Genomic DNA, 22,113 nt, shown 5'->3' with positions numbered 1-22,113 from the left:
ATGAGGAAAAGGGGTAAAGCCAGAGGGGCTTATGGACTGAGGGGAAAGGGTAGGGGTTGCAGGAGTGTTTATATTCTTTTGTTTCGGTTGGTAGGTGACTGCCACTGTTCCTAAATTGTATACCAGAGTTGGTAATTTTTGAGATGGAGCAGTTTAGGGTATTATAAAGTCTGGTCAAAGCTTCTAAAGAGTGGTTAAAGGAGCTGTACACTAACTTTTAAAAGTGCTACAGAAGTTATGAGGCGCTGACTTCATTAGTCTACCACAGAGGTCCTTGAGCTTACCTGCCCTATAAATCACCTGTCTACAATTTATCATGTCATTTTAAAATTCTTGCACACGCTGGTACAGATCAGTTTCAAATTCATTTTTCCAAAGTTTCTATAACCTAGTTATATTTTTCATTTCCTAATAATAAAACTAGTTTACATTTCTTATAAATCATAGACAATTCTCTCATTTTCTATATGTTTTTTAATCCATAGGCCATAATACTCTCATATCCCAGGCATCCAATGATATCTTTTAATGATCAATGACTGATCTTTTTTTTAAAACTGAATAATGTTCCATTGTGCACATATACTTCATTTTCTTTATCCAGTCATCTGTCAATGGACATTTGGGTTGTTTCCATATCTTGGCTATAGTGAATAATGCTACAATGAACATGGGGGTGCAGACAGCTCTTTAAGATTCTAATTTCAATTCTTTTGGACATATACCCAGAGTGGGATTGCTGGATCATATGGTAGTTCTATTTTTAATTTTTGAGGAATCTCCATATTGTTTTCCAAGCGGCAACATGGGTAGACCTAGAGGACATTATGCTGTGTGAAAGAAGCCAGTCACAGAAGGACGAATACTGCATCAGTCCACTGACAGAAGGCACCTAAAACAGTCAGACTCAGAGAGGCAGAGAGTGCAGTGGGGACTGTCAGGACCTGAGAGGAGGAGGAAATGGCGACTGTTGCTCACTGAATATAAAGCCTCTGTTATGCAAGGTGAAGAAGTTCTAGAGACCTGCTTGTAACACAGTCAACAGTCACAGCCCACAGTCAACAGCACGGCATTGTGCACTTTAAAACACATTAAGGGAACAGTTATCATGTTAAATGTTCTTACCATGAAACAAACAAACAAATAAACAAACACAGTCAAAGAACACAAGGACATTTTTGGAGGTGATGGATATGTTTAGTACCTTGCTTGTGGTGATGGTATCATGGGAGTTTGCAAATGTCCAAACTCATCAAAGTGTCTACATTAAATATATGTGATTTACACATATCAATTATACCTCAGTAAAGCTCAAAAAAAGAAAAAAGTACTGGCTTGGTATTGTAGTCTAAATTGCCAAGAAAATTGTTCATTAGTTACACAGAAAGTGTGGCCCCTCATTTGCTGAGTAGCAGTAAATCAAGCTGAAGTGAGTGTTGGTGGAGGAGGGTACTCTGATTTCTGAGTGACCTTTAGTGCAGGCGTCAGCCTTAGTGGTCCTTTCCCAAGCAATATGGTGACCCTTTCCTTCTGGTTCACTGAGGCTCTTCCTTGTCCTTTAGCTGTCTTTTCCTGAACTGTTAAAAATTTATCAGTGGGTCACGGGAAAAGTGATCAGGTATTGCTGTCCTCTGGGAGTTGCCATAGGGAAAGGGATTCTGGCCTCTCCTTCCATATAGGTTTAGTGTTAGGGTGGTGCCAGCCACATTCTATTGACCATTGTGTCATTACATATCCATTCCTGTATGAAGTCACAGAATAGTGTGGGAAGAGAATAAAAGAGACTCTCTCTCCTCCATATTCTATCATGAAGGGAAGAATATAACCACATTTTCCCTCAAAACTAATATAAATTCAAGATGTTTGCTTTGGGCAATTAAACAATCACATCCTTATTTGTTATTAGGCTACAATTTTGGTTTCTGATCATTGGAAAACATTACCCTGGCTTTGATGATGGTTGGCCGAGGATCCAAGATGCCTTGCATCTTTCTCAGTGCAGGCACAACAAAGAGATTGCAGGTGACCACGGCTGACACAGGATTCCCTGAAAGTCAACCAAGCAGTTATTTACAGTATACAAATAGAACTCTGCCAAATAATTCTGACTGTCTGTACTTTCAGGTATCATAAAGAGTGAGGTGACTAACCACTAGTCTTCCTCTTTTGAATCACCTTGACTCCAAAAGGATGCCAGAATAGATCTACAGTCAACCAAATGCCAGACAGTGTAAACATCTGGATCTACCTGTGAAACGCAGAGACTTCTGATATGCAGAAGCTGTTCCACACCATTGATTTCTGCTTTCCTGACAGCCATACACTGGAAGCCTTTATTAACCAATTTCTACTTGCTATTTTAAAAATGCTTTAAAATGACCATAGTAATACATGCTTAGTACCAAAAAAAAAAAATTAGTAAGTAGGATAAGCATAAAGAAATTTACCCATAATCTCTTCTACCCAGAAATTTCTTTAAAAAACAACAACAAAAAAAACCTAAATGATTGAAGATGTGAAGGATTTGCAGAAGAATACTGTTACGAATTGAATTGTGTTCCCCCTCAGTTCACATGTTGAAGTCTTAATCCCTCTCCCCACCCCTGCCACCATGTGACTGTATTTGAAAATAGGACCTTTAAAGAGGTAACTAGAGTTAAATGAGGTTTTAAGGGTAAGGCCCTAATCCAACTGGGCAGGTATCCTTATAAAAAGAGGGAGAAATACCAGGAGTGTGTATACATAGAAGAAAAGCCATGTGAAGACATTGTGAGAAGGTGGCCATCTGCAAGCCAGGAAGAAAGATCTCAAAAACTAACTTTGCTGGCACCTTGATTGTCCAGTCTCCAGAACTGTGACAAAATAAATTTCTGTTGTTTAAGCCACTCTGCCTGTGATATTCTGTTACAGCAGCCTGAGTAGACTAATACAAACACTAAGTTCTTTTACAGTTAGAAGAAAAATTTGAGGAATTCAAAATTGTACTTCTCCAAGAAGAGATCTGGGTGAGTCATGCACTTCAAAGGTAGGTAAGGTGTGCTATTAAAAAAGAAACAAACAAACAAAAACTGAGCTGAGAATAACAGATTTAGCTTCTTGTGTGGTACTGCCGACTGACTGAGCTGTGTGACTGTGGCAAGAGTTCCGAAACTTTTTGGGTCTAACTTTACTTACCTACAAAATGAAAGGTTCGGACTATATGATTCTCAATATCCCTTCTGGTTCTAAAATTCTTACTGTATTAATACTTTTATACAGTGGTATGGGAGCATGCATATATATACAGGGAGCGGGAATGGGCTATTAAATTTTAGGTTCCTTTGGCTTGGCTATGTACTGCTAATTTTAGCATCAAAATAAAAGGCAATGGTCAACAGCTTATTATTAGCTCAAACCATAACTTTAATTTTCTTCTACCCACAAAGCAGTTAAGAACAGATTTTTTAAAGCTGTAAAGTAATGAGTGATATTAATGATTTCAATAGAAAAAATGAGCTGTCCCACAGAACAGCAGACTCAGTGAGAATCAGTCACTTTCCCCTTGCCTCAGAATACAAACAGATGGAGATTTTTCTGGAAAATTAAAAAAAAAAAAAAAAAAGAAATAAGAAAGCTATTGTTCAGTAATGATTATAGAATTCTTGTAGTGCTACTGCTTTTTAAAACTACTCTATAAAAAATGAATTGCTCCATATAAGAAAAGGGCCTGCAAGGACTAAGACCAAAAGATTCTAAATAGTGGTTATTTCAGGGGGAGGGAAATTATGGGTAACATTTCTTAATGCTTATCTGTATTTTCTAATGTCTTTATAGTGAATATATGTTACTATAGTAATTTTAAAAAGTTAAAAAAGAGCAAGTAGATACACAAAACTATTAAGCTGCTTTAGAACTTATCAAGATTAGTGATGGCTTTAAATGCAAGACCCTCAGGAAAGCAGAAATCCAATTCTGACTTTTGCTGGTTCTATAATCTGAACATGTGAACATGCTGCCCTCTTTTGGTATATTCAGGCTGAGTAGAGAAAATCTCAAAGTAGCAATATGAAAGTAGGTTGTTTAATTATAACTTCTTTAGCAGATCAACATTTTGTTAGTAATGGCAAAATAGGCTCCCACTATAATATACTTTGTAGGTCAAGCCATATCTTCTATAGACAATGTACACAGTCTCTTCTAGGCAAAATAAAGCTAGGAAGAGGATCATTTTTCTCTATACGATGGTTTTCAGAATATCTAAGGGTATGTCAAAGGCCTTAAGGAGTTCAATACCATAGATACATTCTGAGGACTAAGACTTTACTTACATGTCCTTTCTTAAAATTTCCTATATGATAGGATCTCTTTTATGCTTACAGATAGGGGCTTTAAAAATGTTTTTAAAGTTCTAAATTTTTCTGCCTGCCTTTCTTTCTATCTCTACTTTGAGATTTGTTTAATATAAAAAAACAGATAGATGTCCCAAAGTCACCAGATTTGTACATCTGAAAGGAGTAAGTAGGTTATTTTCTGAAGGAATGTATGCCAAAAAATAGAGAACAGGACACTGCTACAGATCAGAGAATAATTTTAAAAGTTGAAAAAACAGGTAGATACACAAAACTTCTAAACTGCTTTAGAATTTATCAGGATTAGTAATGACTTTAGAAGTATGGCTTTAAATGCACAGACAAAAGTCCAAAAATTGTAAACTGAACCACTTTGCTTTTTTCTACAATTTGAACATGTGAGTTTCTGCTCACAAGGGAGAGGGTAGGGAGAGGGAGGGGAGAGTGATGCGCTCAGAATGATGTTGCCCGGGGTTTGGCTGAGAAGCACCATTACTAGTAGCCCCCCCGTGTTGTGTTGCTGCTCTCCCCTCACCAGTCCAAATCTGGCAAGGACCAAAGGCAGCTTTGTATTTTTTTTTTTTGTTCTAGTATTTACATGGGTGATTTAAGGTCCTTTGGCCCCTTGAGCACAATTTCCAGTTGTGGGAGGTGATTAAACTGTTAATTTTGACCAATTTCTTATAAGGAAAGGTGGGTGCCCCAGAAAGATGTAGTGACAGCTAACGTTTGATCATCATGTTAAGGTCTGGAATGTGCTTTGAAAGTTACTATCTAATTGGACTTTCACACCAACCCGAAGAAGTAGATATTAGCCCCATTTTATAGATGAAGAAACAGCTTCAAAGAGGTTAAGTGATTTGTCCAAGGTCATATAGTATGTAAAGCTGGGACTTAAGCCCAAGTCTTTCAGTTTCCAAATCAAGTGCTCTGATAGGACACTGGTCACCTGGATTTCAAAAAGATTTTGGTTATTTTTCCATTAAAAGCAAAAGAAACTATTTCAATTATTCTTACCTGGAAGTGCAAAGATTATTTTTCTTACACCATCAATATCCAAAGTTGCAAATGTTGTTGGCAGGCTAGAGAAAATGAAGAGTTATTTGTTAGTGACTGCTAAGCAATCTGACGAGTAAATTAAATACTCCAGTTTTCCTGTTACGTGGTTTTTCGTACAGATTGGTTATTGTATAAAAATACTTTTCTGTTGATGGTCCTTTAAACTTTTGTAATCTGAAGTGTTTCAAGAGCATTTAAATTAATTTATTTTTAGCATCATCAAATACCATGACTAGAACACAATTAAAGAAATATTAATTTTAAAATAGTCTCAAATTATACTTCAGGAATCTGACATGAACCCTTATTATGGGGGTGTGAAGAGGGTTGAGTGAGCGGCATGAAGGCAGTGAATGGTTAATAATAGTGATTTTTCTCTACTGACTACCCTTCATATAGAATTTCAGCTAAAAGGTTATTATGTGAATGAAAGCTGAGTGATGCAAAATCCTTATGGAATGCTGAAATTTCCATATAGCTGAAAAATTACCCTTTTAAGCATCCAAATTGTTTTTCTTTCTTATTATTTTTGCAGGTTAGTCTTTCAAAAATGGATTATTACCTTTTGCAATAATGTGATGAAAATGAACATTTTTGATGAATCACAGCCATCATTAACTGATGCTAATCTGCTACGATAGTGATGTTGGGTCACAGGGGTGTTAAACTGTAACACAACAGCACACACTGCTGTGTTTCTATAGTTCTTGTTTCTTTTTCTCCCCCCTAGTTTTTTTCTATGCGTCCCTTTAATGATACACTGTTGTCATCTCGACCCGTAAAGCCAGCCTTAGGTTCTCAGCACCAGAGAGTAACAGTTATATTGTTAAAAAGATAAAAATAATAGTAATAATAGAAGTTACTTTTTAAAAAGAAACATCTAAGCATTATATTAATTATTTCATTTAATTCTTGCAATAATGAGGTGACAACTATCATCTCATTCTATCAATGAGGAAACTGAGACTCAAATTAAACAATTTGGCCAAAATCATTCAGTGACTAAATGGGGAAACAGATTTGAACCAAGGCTTTTCTAATTTTTATGGCTCATAATTAGATAAAGTTCTTATAGAGTATATTGTTACAGACTTTGTAACATCTATTTTTGGCTACTCTGAGGACTTTTTCGCTTCTTTCCTTACCTGATTCTTTGCTGTGTTTTAGAAAAATGAGATTAGACTGTCATATCAATTTGTAGATAGGTTATTTGGCAATGATTGTTACTGTGTGATGAAAATAATTTCCATGATACAGTCTCAATAACACCTGTGTTCACTGTAGATGACCCATAAAAATGGTGATTGGTAGCCCTGATTGATAATACTCCAAATGCTTTTTGAGTTTCTCTGTGTCTAAAGTGAAAGAGGGTAATTGCATTCTGAATGCATTGTATGTGGGAAGAGCAAAGCTAAATTGTTCTTGAGCTTTTTATATTTCTTCTTGTTCTACTACTAAGTAGCAATTGCCTTTAAATTCTTATCTTCAGACAAGTATAAAATTCTGGTCAATTAAAGAAAACCCATTTAAAGTTCTAAACCACTTTTTTTTTTTAAATAGCAAACTAACACACACAATACGAGTGAGGAGGGAATGCATAACACCTTCCTTTCACTGTATTTAAAGCCAATTTAAATTATCTTTTGAATCTTGCAGATAGGTACTGTGATTTCTCTAAGGTATTCATTTAAAAAAGATTCCATTATAGCAAAACATCTTGTTACTGTGCATTGCTATTGTGAGTGTCCTTTTGGTAGGCTCTGAAATTTTTCTTTAGGCTCTGGAAAGCCATTTCCTTGGAACTCAACACTTACTGTTCATTCTCTTCTTAAGATCAGAATGTGACAGCATTTATACACTGTTTTATAAACAAATTTTATACAATCACTGAAGTCACAGTGTTACAACTTTAAGAGAAGAGAATAAACATTCTGAACTGATGAATTCCTATAGCTGAAGTAAATGGTAAATAATACACTAAAAACAAAAAGAATACAAAAATTATATATCATAGGTGCTGAGATTAATTTGAATAACAGATATTAAACAAATATTTCTCCTCTAGGGGTGACAGCAAGTAATGTCAGCTTCTTTCTCACTGCAAAGAAATAGACAATTTTTGAGGTTAGTGAGTACACTGACACGTTTTGGGGATGTCCTCTGTATTCTAATCAAATTAGTCTTGCCCACAGGGACAGGGAGGAAAAAAGCCTGTGTATCCACAGCATTAATAATGTTTGCTTAAGACAAAATATTCTTAATAAGAATGATCCAAATCCAACAGTTTCAATAGTAAAACGGCCTTGTCAGTGGCAGCCGTAGTGGAGCAACTACAGAAATACAATGCCAAGAATTCTAAATTCTATTAGATTGTGGAATTCCAAAATCTGTTAGATTTTAGGAATAATCTTAATGTCATACTTAAATGTAAAGCCTGATCTCTGTCCTAGAACGGACACAAGGTAACCAGAGGGCTGGCTGGCTTGACACTTAGAAAAGGCTTCTGGAATTGGCTGTTAGTTCCCACAGCTCACTTGTAACAACTGGCAAGTCTAACCTCTACTCTCTCTTAGGGTTTATATGAGCACCCATCAGAGTATAAATCTGAACTGAAGCATCATTACTGTTCTCCCTGACAGCATGGAGGTGTGCTGGAATGCTCAGCCCCATGCTGAGGCCTTTGAACAGTGTGTCTATATTGTTTATATATCAAAGCTTTACAGAGTAGCAGGGCTCTGAACAGGCAGACTATTGCCTAAAGACATGGCCACACATATTTTATCAACAAAGAATGTTTGCATTCTTTGAGGATTTACAACGGATTATAGAACCTCCACCAGCCCTTCCTTAGGGAGTTACTAGTTTTTAGGAAATGTGTAAGATCTAGGTATGTGGTTATTTTTCTTTCCTCCTGGGAGGTAGCAAGAAGCAGTATGAAACACTATTCAGGAAGTATCCTTGCAAAGGAAAAAAAAACCTTGGATCTGAACCTAATCAACCCTTTAGCTCTAACTTCCAGCGTACAGAAAAACTGGAGAGAGAGAAAAACAAGTTAAACACCACTGCAAGGAAGCAATCAGCCAAATCCATTCATCAGGACAAAAGATTCTGTTTCTTCAGCAAGTCAATGGCATGACAAAAAAAGGTGTGTGTGTGTGGGGAGGCTAGTAAATGTTCCTGTTTAATACAGATTTAACCACCACATACCATGAGTGGATCTGACTTGAATCTTAATTTAAACAAACATATGTAAGAAGGCATTCTTTTTCTTGACATTTGGGAGAAGTTTGAATATGCTCAGCCTATTAGGTGATATTAAGGTATTCTTTATTTTGTGACATAAGATAATACCATTGTGATTACGTAAGATAATACTGCTGCTGTTCTCACTAGTACGTGAGATGTATACCGAAATGACATGTCTAGAATTTGTTTTAAAACAATACAGCCCTCTGTGCACCCAAGGAGGGATTCATAAAATAGTTATAGGAAAATGCTGATAGTTAGCTGGGTGATGGGTATATGTGAGTTCCCTGCTTTTGTGTATGAGAATTTTCATTCTAAAAATTTTTTAATTTTTTTAATGAGAGAAAGAAGCAGTCTGGAGAGAAAAAGAAAAAGGGAAGGAACTAGACGTGGGAATTAAAGGAAAAACAGATTTGGAAAGTTGCTTTGCTTTGTTTATACCAAACTCAGTGATTTGTAAAGATGACAAATTCCCATTTCAGATAGGATACTACACTTGTGCAAAGAATTCTAATACTATAATATTTCTTTTGTTAGAATAAATAATCCATAATAGAAAATGTAAAAAGAAAGCATTTAAAACTTTATTAGTCAAACCAAGCCAAACCAACCCCATATATTAGATAACAAGATGATTTTCATACCCTGGTTTCATAAAAACCCTGCCAAAATGGATCTGAGCATGAAGATCAATGTCCAGCACCTGCTTTAGATAGTCCTGCAAAAAAAAAAAATCATTTTACTTTCAAACATTTTAATATCAAACTTTCAAAATGTTAAATGAAAAAAATTATAAGATTGAAATGAAAAGAAACGCCTTAATTTAGTGAAGTCGATTTAAGACAGATATTCCCTCATTCCTCCATTCCTCAGTCATTCAGTTATTCACTGAGCACCTGGTATATGCTGAGGATCAATCTATGTACAGAGGGATATAGTCTTAAAAGAGACAATGTCCCTTCCCTCATAAAAAGTACATTCTAATAGGAGTAGTTAGATAATAAACCAAATAACCACATTAACATATAAATCATTACTTGATGGGTTATCATCTCTCCTTTAAGACAGAATTTTATGTCTGAGAAAGGACGTTAATAAATATGGCCTAAGAAGTTGTGCCTGGGCAGGGAAGCCACATGTATGTATCCCACACTATTCTGCCCAGTGGACTTGTACATTCCTTGAGGAAAGACTCAGACATTTGCTTACCGATTACCAAATCTAAATAAATCAACTAAAATAAACAGTAGGGAAGAAGCTCTGAAACAGAAAAGTCAGATTTTTAAATGTTCCCACTTTATATTCTGCTAATGAGAACACAATCAACCTAAGTTTATGATCAACCCAGAGCGATCTGACAAAGCCTGATCTTTGGAAAGGAAAGGCAACATTGCCCTGTAGTTGGTTTTGTAGACATAAAGAAAAAAAACCATAGTTAGAACATTTTTTTTTCCCTTAAGTAATACAACCTCTAGGTCTGTTACTGAGTTTCCTACTCACTAATCTAAGACTGAGTCCACTAGCCCACTGCAATTTTAAATATTTCACAAGCTACGGGACACTTTATTTTTAAAATCTGTTTCCTTTTATCTCCACAGCCCCAGCCAACACCATCTCACCTGGATTACTGAAACAGGTCTCTCTGGGAGCAGTCTGCCCTCCTCCAGTTCATTCCCCTCGCAGTACTGGAAAGAAATCTGATCACCTCACTATATAATACTTCAATAACTTCCTGGTTTCCAGAAAAGTCTCATCTTTTACATGTCATATCTAAGGTTCCCTGTATTGTCTAGCCCGCTTTTCACTAGTCATTGCTCTCATCAGGCAATTCTCTTCCCACCTGCCCTATTCTTCTTCCTCTTTCTCTCTCTGGTGCATCCCAGCAAGACTATACTGCTTTCAGTTTTTAAGCTTTCTGGCCTCAAGTCTTTGAAAATGTTCTTCCTTCTGTCTGGAATACTCTTTCCTTCTACCCTCTCTTCTCTACTCCACCCTTATCTCAGTCTCTGTCATCTTCTCAGCCTCCCCTGAATTCCCAAGGCTGGATGATAGATTACTGATTTAGGTTTATTTTGAGACTATATTATTAGATGCAGTAAATTTAGAATTGCTATATTTTCTTGATGAACTGATCCATTTAAATATAGGAAATTCCCTCCTAATATCTAGTAATCCTTTTAATCTTAATTTTCTCTGATACCATTACAGCCACAACCACCATCTTTCATTATAACGTTTTCCTCATCTTTTACTTTCAATTAGCTGTGTCCTAATATTTAAGGTGGGTCTCTTTTAAGATCATATAATTCCTTGTTTTTTAAAATCTAGAATCACAACTTTTAATTGGAGGATTTAGAACATTTATATTTAATATAATTACTGCTATATTGGGAGTTTAAAACAATCATTCTACTATTTGTTATCTGTTTGTCACTTCTGTATTTCTTTCGTTTTTCTTCTTTCATGCCTTCTTTTGAGTCACCAATTTTTTTGTTATTTTCTTTCTCTTCTATTTGCTTGTTAGTTACACATTCTTTTATTATTATTTTAGTGGTTATTTTAAAGGTTACAACACACATTTTTTGGGGGGTGTAATTAAGTTTATTTTTAGAGGAGGTACTGGGGATTGAACCAGGATCTTGTGTATGTTAAGCATGTACTTTACCACTTGAGCTATACCCTCCCCCAACAACATGCATTCTTGACTTACTACAGTCTGCCATAATTTGGTTATCTTGATCACTTCCCAGACAATGCAAGAAATTTGAAACATATTAACTCCATTTATTCCTCTCTGCTTTTTGTGCTTTCATTTACCACATATTATATACACATTTTAAATATGTGTGTGTCTATATATGTATATGTATTTTAAACTATCATATATATTTTATCACATTACTATAAGACAATATATACTCTTATTTATATATTTAATATGTAATATTTATATATAGTTAAACCTCAAAAGACATTATCTTTTCATACAATCAATACTCTTTACATTAATCCACATATTCACCCTTTCCTTTGCTTTCTAATCCTTTCTACATTTCCACACTTCCATAGTCTTTCTGGCTGAAAAACTCTTTTGTGTAGGTCTGCTCTGTTTTTGTTTAGCTGAAAACGTCTTTATTTTACCTTCATGTTTAAAGGAAATTTTTGCCAGATATGCAGTTCCACACTAGCTATTATTTTCTTTCAGCACTTCACAAATGCCATTCCATTGTTTTCTGAGTTTCACCATTTCTGTTAAAATCATTTCTGTTAGTTTTATTGTTGGTCCTTTGAAGGCAATGTGTCCTTCTGATAAGATTTTTCTCTGTGCCTTTTATTTTCAGTAGTTTTGCTATGATTACCTAAGTACTCATACAAAAAATACTTTTTTTGCATTTATCCTGCTTGAGATTAGCAGAACTCCTTGAATTTCTGGCTTGATGGGTTTTTTTTCTATCAGTTTTGGAAAACTCTCTGCCAATATCTCTTAAATACTGCTTCTGCTTACTCTCTCTCTCCTTTCCTTTCTCTAATTACACATTTCACCAAATCCCGTGTCTTTTATGCTCTTTTCCATCCTTTTTCTAAAATTTTCATTTCATTACTTTTCTAAAATATAAATATCAGGATCATTTTTAGGGCTATACTGTCTTGTTCTCCTTTCTAAGTTTTTAGTCATTTTGTCCTGTATCTAATATTTCTGGTAATTTAAAAACTAAAGCCCAAACATTACATATGAAAAAAATTCAGACGCTCTGAATGATGATATATTCCTCCAGAAAGGATTTAATTTCTTCTGGTAGTTAAATTAAGATTACCTTGATCTAATCAGACGTTGAGATAATTTGAGGCTCAATTGCAGTCTTTATAAAGACTGATTTATTTTCAGTTTGTCCTTACTCTTAGAGCACAATTCTTCAAAGGTTTAAACTGAAGGCCTGAGATATTTGCTAGGGCCCCTCCTCCATGGCAGGTCTTAAACTCTTAAGACTGTTGAAAATTCTTATTTTCTTCGCCTTTTAGCTATTCTGTTATGCTTAGCTTCTTGGCCTCTGGTAACATTACACTTTGCCCTGTCCCCTGAGGAATTAGTAAATGCCTTGAGGAAAAATATGTCGAAGAATTTCAGTTTTATTTCTCTGTGGTTCACTTTTCTCTGAGATCTTGGTGCCTTGAATCCTGGTTGTCTTAGTTGTTCTCTTCAGATAACTGCTTTTTCTTTTCTCTTTCTTTTTTAAAAAATTTGTGTAGCTTTTATAGTTGTTCTTGGTGGGAGGGTTGGTCCAAATAAGTCACTCCATCATAGAAGCAGCAGAAATCTCCAGGCCTTCCTTATGTGTTTTCATAATACTATGTCCTTCTGACATCACACACTTAGATTATACTGCAATTGCCTGATAACTGATATATATCCTTTATTGTACTACAAAGTTTGTGAGAACAGGAACCTTGTATATATATAATGAATCCCTAGTGAATAGCACATGCCTTTAATTCATTCATTTGCTAGTTCAACAAGTATTTGTATGTGCCCATTATGTATCAGGAATTTTATTTGTGCTAGAGATTTAATGGTTAACAAGATAGATATGGCCCCTGACACAAAGATGTCCTATTATATATTTTACTGGGGGAGACAGCCTAAAATAAGTAAACCAACAAATAAAATAATTATAAAGCGTGGCACATGCTATGAAGGAAATAAGCAGTTGCTGGGACAGAGAATAATGGTGTGGGGTGGAGAATAAGAAAGGGCCATTTTAAAAGAGGTGGTGAAGATGAGAAGGATTCAACCAAGTGAAGTGTGGAGGGATGAGAATTCCAGGCAGGGGGAAGTATATACAAAAGCTTCTAAAGCAGCAAAAGATATGTCTAGAACTGAAAAGACAATGGAAGGTACTAAATGAGTAGAAAAGAGGCATAAGGTGAGGTTGGAGAGACAGGCAGAGGCCATATGTACAGGGCCTTAAAGAAAATGATAGTTTGAAAAGTAGATATGCTCATTACATATTTGCTTAATGAATGAAAGTATTTTATTTTTCTTGAAAAAAATCCTGTTAAAAAGTGCCTTTTTTCCACTCTTTTTGAACATGAAGAAATGCATCATGTTTTTTGTGATGTAAAGCTTGCAACAGACATAGCAATAAAGGCTGAGAATCATTGTTCTTGAGTTTCTGTCTGCCTATAGATGCAGCAAGGATCTCTGGCTGATGTTCTGAAATACAGAGTTGGATAAGGAAGAAAAATGAAAGGATGAAGGAAACAGATCTTTCCCTCAACTCAAGTAAGAGTAAACAACATCAGAAAAATTGTAGAAGACTTTGAAATAGGAAAAAAAAGATTACTGGATGTCCACTGTAGCACAAGCTGCTAGGTTATTTGTAACTTTCATTGTCTTTGAGCTATTTTACAAAAATTAAGCTGTAGAAAACTGATAGTGTACATGATCGTTATCCAAAGAAATGCAAACTAATTCTGTTGGTGGAGATGTAATTGATTATTTGTCTGTGGATATAAAACAGTTTCGCATCTACCAGTAAACTGATTTCAGGATTCTTAATTACCTATATACATGCCTGTGTTCTCTGAATTCTCTGAACCAGTTGTAACATCTTACTGGCTCCCTCACTAATTAACAACTTAAATAAAATCTTTGACACATTTATTTTATATAATGAAAAAAATATATTTATGAGGTTCATTTTATCTTTAAAAAATTATACTTTAATAATTCTCAAGGTTTCACTGAGATGCCTCATTGATTTACCTGATAAAGCCAAGTAAACATGACTGCCAGAAAAGTGCACTTTATGGGTGGCTTAAACCTGGACACATCTTTCCCTGTTTCCTGGAGTGAATGACAAGCAGCAATAAAACTTGAACTCTGCTAACTTGTGGTTCCTCTATTTTTGCCTCCTCTATTGATTTTGGTTCTATTTTTGTTTCTGTAAGTGGCCAACACGGTATTCCCCCTTGTGGCAGCAAAGAATTTGGTTTTATGGTCTGACAATTTGGTGATCCCTATAAACGGATGATTGAAATCTATTCTCTGTTAGGTAAGAGGAGACAGAGAATCTGGTTTGTTAATCTTTTTTGTTTATTTGTCTTACTGTCATCTTGAGCCTAAATGAATCAAGAACTTTGTGACATCTAGGAGGGAAAATAGTTCTTTATTTGTAGACTGAGGCATTTTTGTTTCTGTGTTTACTCTTGCCTGTGGTTGAAGATGTAAAACTGAAGCTGTACTTTATGTGTCTGTGTGTCTATGTGTCTGTGATTCAGAAAGGTGTTTATCTCATTTTGTGTGAAATGTTTTCCTATTTCTGGAGGGTATTCAAAAATTATTTGCCTGTGAGACCACCAAGTAGAATGTGCTGAAGATTCAGGGTGCCCCCACCCTACCTCTCTCCATCTGAGTCCATGTGAGGGTGGTGTTGGGAAGGCACCAAAAGAGCCTCTCAACCCCAACTCTTTGGTTTCAGCAGGACTGGGAAAGAAAAGCCCTAACCTCAGGCCCACTTAACAAAGTTTGCTTTGCCAGGGGAAAAAACCTAACACACTAAAACAATCATAATGCCTCTTAAATTAAAGGTACTCTATTCTGATTGATTTAGAGAGATAAATAGGCACTTATATAAACAGAATATTCCTAAAATTCCCAGATAATAAGAAAATTTATCTTATAATTTTAAATATGCTACACTAAAAAACATACTTCTTATAATTTTAAGAATCAAAGTTCACACAGTTACAGTAAGTCTTTGGTAAATAAGACTAGCTTAATCATTTTGGTTAATAAGAAAACCCAGGCATGTTCTTTCTCTTATTTATCAGTGTTAAGTAAAATTAGGCAAATATATTTTATTTCACTTTAGTTTTTTTCCTAAAATTATACAGGTGTTTTCATCAAATAAGCTGACACTATTCTTATATAATACTTAAGATTGTGCAAAAAATGTGAAATTTGGTTCAATGAAATCGAATCATTATTGTGACAAACTTTTACTTTCAATAGTAATTATGTTTTTAGAATGTCAGCTTGAAAATAATTTTCAAAATCTTTAAGTAACTTAAAATCTTCAACAGTTATTAAATTAGTTAATTAATGAATAATCATCAGATATCTATCTAAGTAAGATAGAATACTGGATCATTGTTTACTAAGCATGACAAAGTTAATACATTTTTGCTTTTAAATTAATATATTTTGCTTCATATTTTAACATGCAATTGACAGGGTATATCTTTGGGTCATGCTAATGAATGTGTTCATTTTTGCTACATTACGAGTTACAAAAGGGATGTATGAGGCTGTAGAAAGTTGTATTCTGAGTATTTATGAACTTTGCTAGTTGCTAAAATGCTTACATATGATTTCTCAATAATCTACGCCCTCTAGTTTTTGCTGTGCAATAGAAATTATTTTCTTAAACTTATTATAAGGAACATGGGTGGCTGCAGTTATGCTAGGAGCGATAATAATAGAGAAGTATAACTATATATGTTCTTTCTTTTTCAAGGAAAAAAATTTTTTTAAAAGTCCAGTACTCAAAATATTTGGTGTCAGGAGCTTTTACATGCTCTTAAATTAAAATCTATTAAGGATCTCTACAGTTTTATTATTATTTTTTTAAATGGGTTATGTCTATTGACATTTATTATATTAGAAACAAAAACTAAGAAATTAAAAAATATTTATTTGTTGGCTCATTTGGAAATAACAATGATGAAACATTTCATGTTAGCATAAGTAACTTATTGTTTATGCATTTAAAAAATTCCAATTTTCCTACTATTTTTATTGTACAATATAATGTACATACAGAAAAGTTCATAAAATATAAATAAAGTTTAACACTTGCAAAGAAACACCAGTTTATTCCAGGTCAAAAATCATAACATTACCTACCAGCACCCCAGAATTCTCTCCTGTGCCCTTTTTTTTTTTTTGAAAAAAGCTTTATTGGTATATATGCATTGTTTTATAATTAAAACGTTTCTTTAATGTTTGGCTTAACAGAAGTCAGGTGGATTTTCCTACTTGCTTCTGTATTCAGTCTGATGAAATATCATACATCATATAGCCACTGAGAAAACTTGCTGTACCCTCTTGAGAGGAGAATAAAGAAGTCAAATAAAATCTTAGTTTTATTATGAAGATAGTTTCAACCTTGCAGACCCACTTAAAGGATTTCAAGTACCCTCGTGGGCCTAGGGACCACTCTGTGTTCTAAAGTAAAGAGTCTGTTCAAAAATATAAAAAAAGCAGGAGAAGGACAAAACTCTTAAAGTTACTTTGATTTGGCTTGGTTTATAATACCTGTGTTTAAAATGAAGCTGAGAAATATATTAACATTTTAGTAAGTTCACAGAGTTTTGATGAACTTATTCTTTGGTTTACTGGTTAATGCTATCGCTATGATATGAAAGGTTATTCTTTTTGTGCTTTTTATTTTGCCTTTGATTATTTAAGGAAATAAATCAAAATGTAGAACAAAGTTCCTCACTTATGAATGAGCCAATATTATTTACAATCATGTTAACTTCTATGCTTGTTTTCAAATATTTTATTGTTGCTTTGAAAAATCAGATAACCAAGTACTGTTTCTACGGTACCCATAATCCTATTTCAATCAAGTACCCAATTATTTTTTGACCACTCTTGATTTTTCCTTCTAAAGATCAGACCGAAATTTAGAAAAAAAAATAAAAATAAAAATTTCAGAGTACTGTTTACACCTAAGACTATCTTAGAAATTTTGTAGAGGGCCTCCCAAAGGTCACAAAGATTTGTTCTTTCATCTTATAAAAAGAGATATTAGAAGTAGTTAGGTTTGTTTGATACGTTACCATTATAAGAGTTTCATGGGAAGAGAGCTGCTGCATATCTGAGAAGAAAGGCTCACTGGGCTCTAGGTTAGAGTCATATATGTAAAATGTCATTAATATTTCAGAAATTGTATGCTTTATGGGAAGTGTCTGGAGATTTGACAATGCCCTTGCTGTCTTTAATATATTTTCACCTACTGGGGAAACACTGATCAAAACTTTTATGAAGCAGACATACTGCATACCAATAGAGAACCTTATTTATCTTCTATTCTCATATCATTAGTTATAGTAATGAATTAAGCATGGTCATTAAATACCTGTCATCTGTGGAAAGTTTCTGCTTACTCTGATCCTTGCCTGAAGGCTTTGCTATAAGCTACAGTAAATAGTTTGTGTCTGCAGCAAAGGTTCAGAGCACTAGGGAAAAGGACCATCATAGGTATTTTGAACTACTGATGACTCAAAGAATAGTCCCTAGGCTTCTGAGGCAATATAGCTTAGATAACTTTTATATAATACCAGTGGACTGAGTCAAGAATCCCACGACTCTATAGAATGGAAGCAGATGGCTTCAAGAAAGCAGATTGCTAACCCAAGATCTAGCAGAACTGGAATGACATAGGACCGAATGAAATGATAAGAGAAATTATATTGTATTTATTTGCTTGGTATATTGTTGATTAGTTTTAATGTTCTATTGCTGTATGGCTCTAGATTTGCAAAACAAACAAAGGGAGGCCTATATGGTTAATTAACACTCTTGTTGCTAAGTTCAGGGTAAGCCTATGAGACCAGCCCTTTTTCGTATCACTAATGATCTTTGTGATAATTTTGATCATATAGGGTGGGGGAGGCACTGTCAAGAAAAATTAAGACTCTGAAATAGGCAAAAACAATTACTGGGTGTTCAGTCTAGAGTATCGTGTATCCTTCTCGGTTATCTACACCTTTCATTGCCTTTGAGCTATTTTAAAATTCCATAGGTGGTGAAAAATTTATAGTAATGCATAATTCTTTATTTTTTAGGGCAAAAAGCAGATACTGTTTACCTGAAACTTTTGGTGTTTTATAAAAGTGAAAACTTTGGAAAGGCTATGTGGGTCAGGGGGAAGTTGGGGGTGAGGAGAGATTCTGAGAGAAGCAACTGTGGAAGAGCCCTTTCTCCTTGGCTGAGAAGATGATAGAGGCCTGTGGGTCCCACAAGCAGTAGGGCCCCCTTTCCTCTGCCCTGAGGCTCCCAGCCTCCTCATGATCCCAATGCTGTTAGTGTAGCCTAAGGGAGTGTGTACAAAGAATGTTGCCTGTTATCTTGTAAACAAAAGATGTTGCAGCCATCAAGCCATGAGCTACTGCAGCTGCCCCGAGGGGATTCAGGATGGAGAAAAACAGGATACTGGCCCTAGATAGTTAAGATGTATATCAAAGAAATGATTTCATTGAGCCCAGATTCTTGCGTCATCCCAAACACAGAAAAGTAGTAAATCCATCAACTTGAGATGGCTGTATTTTCTTTAATTAGCACTAATCTTTTGATGTTCTGACTACCTGTTTTTGGTTTTTTTTAGTTTGTTTTGTTTTGCCAAAACTCCTATATATCTTGGTTCCTCCCTTACCGTTTCAGAACAGACCCTTACAGCTATGTGAGAGGCTGCCACCCAGGCTTAAGTCCTCAGTATGTCCACCAAATGAAATATAATTCTCAACTTTCAGGTTGTGCTTTTTTTTTTTTTTTTTCAGTCGACAGAAGCAAAGATCTGAGGTCTAATGGCCCTATAACAACACTTTAGATGTATCCAGCACAGACTGGTGACCGGATGTGTCTCCTTGATGTTCTGTTGCCTCTCAAGCTGCTCCCAGTACCTTGGCATAATTCTTAGAAGTGATTAGTCCCATAGTGACATAAATAAAATCTCCTGCCAGTTCTGCAGCATAGGTAAAATTTGAGTTGAATCAAGTCAATAAATTTCTTGTATACCTGAGTTTCTGCACTTAAAATTCATGCCTGCTACATAATGCTTCTGGATCTTTCCTTGACGTCCCTATCTTTTCAGTAACTGGTTTTCAGGCTCAGCAGATGTTCTATCTCTTACATTTTTCTTTCTTTCCACTACTGAAATACACTGGAATTTTTGGGGGATTAAACTTGCAGGCTGGCAAAAGTTTGCTGCATTTATGCTTTATCTCTTTCTTCCTGGTTCTTTCATCTCATTCCCCCTCAGGGAGGTAGGGAGGACAATTATTAGCTCCTGTAGAATATTCTGGGAAGCCCAGTTCCAAAAATCTCCTTCCCAGGAAATTAAAGGTTTAGTGTAAGTATCTTACCACACAGAGAGTGAAATAAAGAAAACCAATATGCTTTAACTATATAGGCTCTGTTTACTTGTGAATAAATCCCTAAGATAAATGTCATCTTTGTTAGCATTAACAAAGAAGGTTAAGGTTGCGAAATATTCTGTCCTCACCATAACTGAGCCACAGTTGCCAGGCCTGTGTAAGTTATAAGCTTGTTGCCTCTTCAGGAGTATTGGAAAAGCAAACTTTAGGCCTGCCAAATATGTATTGTCCCATAATTAAGCAACCAAGATAAGTTTTATACAAAACAGTCTGGAAGTAATAAATTTAACATTTAAGTACTCAACTTCAGGGTTTGCTCTTGTGATGCTCAGAGCACCACAGGCAGTTTGATGGTAATGATAACAGACATGTTACAAATTATTTCTTATAGCTTCACTACAGTGCAGACCTCAGCCCCTAGCCTTTGTGATCTCAGGAGAGGTCTGCAGCAATCTGCTTCACCCCAGGCTAAAGACCTCTAGGAGACTTTGGGAGAAGACTGATTCAGCAATTTGCTGTAAAGAGAATACCTACCTACATTTTTAACATCTTCATTTCTGAATGTAATTTGAGATGGTAAGCTCTCTGACCTATCTGCACCACATCCCTTTTAGAATGCTCAGAAATTTCTGAAGACCCATGAACTTCAAGCTTTGTGGGGGTCTGGTTATGGATACCAGACCATAGTTAATCAAGTGTATTTCATGAACCACATTTTTTCATACCTTTTCCCCCATGGATACACCCCCTGATGTGATGATGACATCAGCACGACTGATACCCTCATTCAAGGCATTGAGTAAGTCATCTGGGCTGGAAAAAAATAAAGACAAATAAAGATAAGATTTTAAATATAGTGCCAACTTAAAATAAAACCACCTATTCAATGAGTAGGCATTAACATGAGTACAGCATTATATTCTGTATAAAGTGGGAATCAAAAAGGTCTCTGCCCAAAAGGAGCATATCTCACTGTGGAGAAAGAAGCTTGTAAGTGTGGAAGTAGTGGTGACTGGTACCTCCATGGCTTTTTGCTCTACTGACCAAGGCAGCATAATGAGGAGAGACAGTGAGGGGTGGGTAGGCTGTCTACCCATCCCACTTTGCCTAGGAATATCCCAGATTTAGTGCTGAAAGTTACATGTCCTAGGAAATTTCAGGCACACCAGGACAGTTGGTCACCACAGGTGTTGGAGACTTAGGATTCTTTAAAGGGAATATGACTCATCTAGTTAGGCCTTGAGGAATGGGATGAATTTTTACAGGTGGAAGGAATGGGAAATGGCCTTGTAAGCAAGAGGATTGGCCTGTGACGAAGCTGGGGTGTTCTAGATCAGTGGGGAAAATAAACTGTTTAGAGTGAAGGACTTGACTTGGAACGGCCGGGACCGGTGGTATAGGATACAATTTTGGAGGGCCCTCAAGCTCAAGAATTTGAACTTCATCTAATGGGAAAAGGGTGGGTGGGGTTCCCTAAAAATATGAAGAGCCAGTAGGTATTTACTGGGGAAAAAAAGGGTAGAGGCAAAAAGAATAAAGAAGGCAGAGACCATGTAAAATATTCTGAGAGGGTAAAGGGACAGGATGAAAATTTGGGACTGAAAAGAGGCAGATTCCTGATAGTCAGCTGAAGAGACAAGTGCACTAGCCCCTTTGACTGGACAGATGAAAGGCCCAGGGAGAAGGATGGAGTGAAATCAAGAGTCTTATCCTGTGGATGTTAGAAGGGTTGCAAAGGCCTAACTTGAAATTGATCAAGTGAGAAAAAAACAAAATGTCAGGGCTTATGGGGGGACAGGACAGCAGGGAGTAGCTGAAAGGGGCTGTTTAGTTACAACTTAAAAATCATACAAGGCTAGTGGGCAATGTGCACTGCACTTGCATTTCCCTTCAAATGGTGGAGGTCAGAAAAGGTGGCTTTTGAGGAATATTTGTCCAGCCTACACTTTGTTTTCTAAGAACTTCTTACCCTGTGGGGTATGGGGTTGTTTCCCCCTTTTCCTCATGGACATCTAACATGTATATCTAAAAAAGGGAACAGTAGAACTTCTGATTCTCTAGTTCTTGTTTTTGGTCTCTCTTGAGGCCTATTCTTGGTCTTGGGTTCCATGAGACAACCCTATTATCTTCCCATAAATCTGTCCTTTGCTTAAGCAGTTATTTTTTAAACTTGAAGTCAAATGATGTCTCAATGAGATAGCGTACGTCCTCCCAAATCTCTCCTGGTAGAGAAGTTTGTTCATTTTTCTTTCCCTTAATGTACTATTTGATGGGAGAATGAAGAGGAGGAGGAATAGGAAGAGGAGGAGGAGGAAAA

The 22,113-nt window shown here is 35.7% G+C and overlaps 1 protein-coding gene across 9 annotated transcripts in view; it reads right to left on the bottom strand.

Annotated features, from left to right (window-relative positions):
* Positions 1-22,113, bottom strand: part of GPHN (gephyrin) — a 425,260-nt gene that overhangs the window by 5,862 nt on the left and 397,285 nt on the right. For all 9 annotated transcript variants that reach the window (XM_032482212.1, XM_032482207.1, XM_032482209.1 and 6 more), the window contains 4 exons: positions 20,522-20,609; positions 9,278-9,351; positions 5,346-5,410; positions 1,944-2,047 (listed from right to left, as the gene is read on the bottom strand). In XM_032482212.1, the coding sequence (XP_032338103.1) occupies positions 1,944-2,047; positions 5,346-5,410; positions 9,278-9,351; positions 20,522-20,609 (331 nt within the window). The remainder of the gene's footprint in view (positions 1-1,943; positions 2,048-5,345; positions 5,411-9,277; positions 9,352-20,521; positions 20,610-22,113) is intronic.

Source organism: Camelus ferus, chromosome 6 (assembly GCF_009834535.1).
Source record: "Camelus ferus isolate YT-003-E chromosome 6, BCGSAC_Cfer_1.0, whole genome shotgun sequence".
Classification (NCBI taxonomy): domain Eukaryota; kingdom Metazoa; phylum Chordata; class Mammalia; order Artiodactyla; family Camelidae; genus Camelus; species Camelus ferus.
The sequence above is the reverse complement of the archived record's forward strand: the minus strand, read 5'-3'. Positions and strand labels throughout refer to the sequence as shown.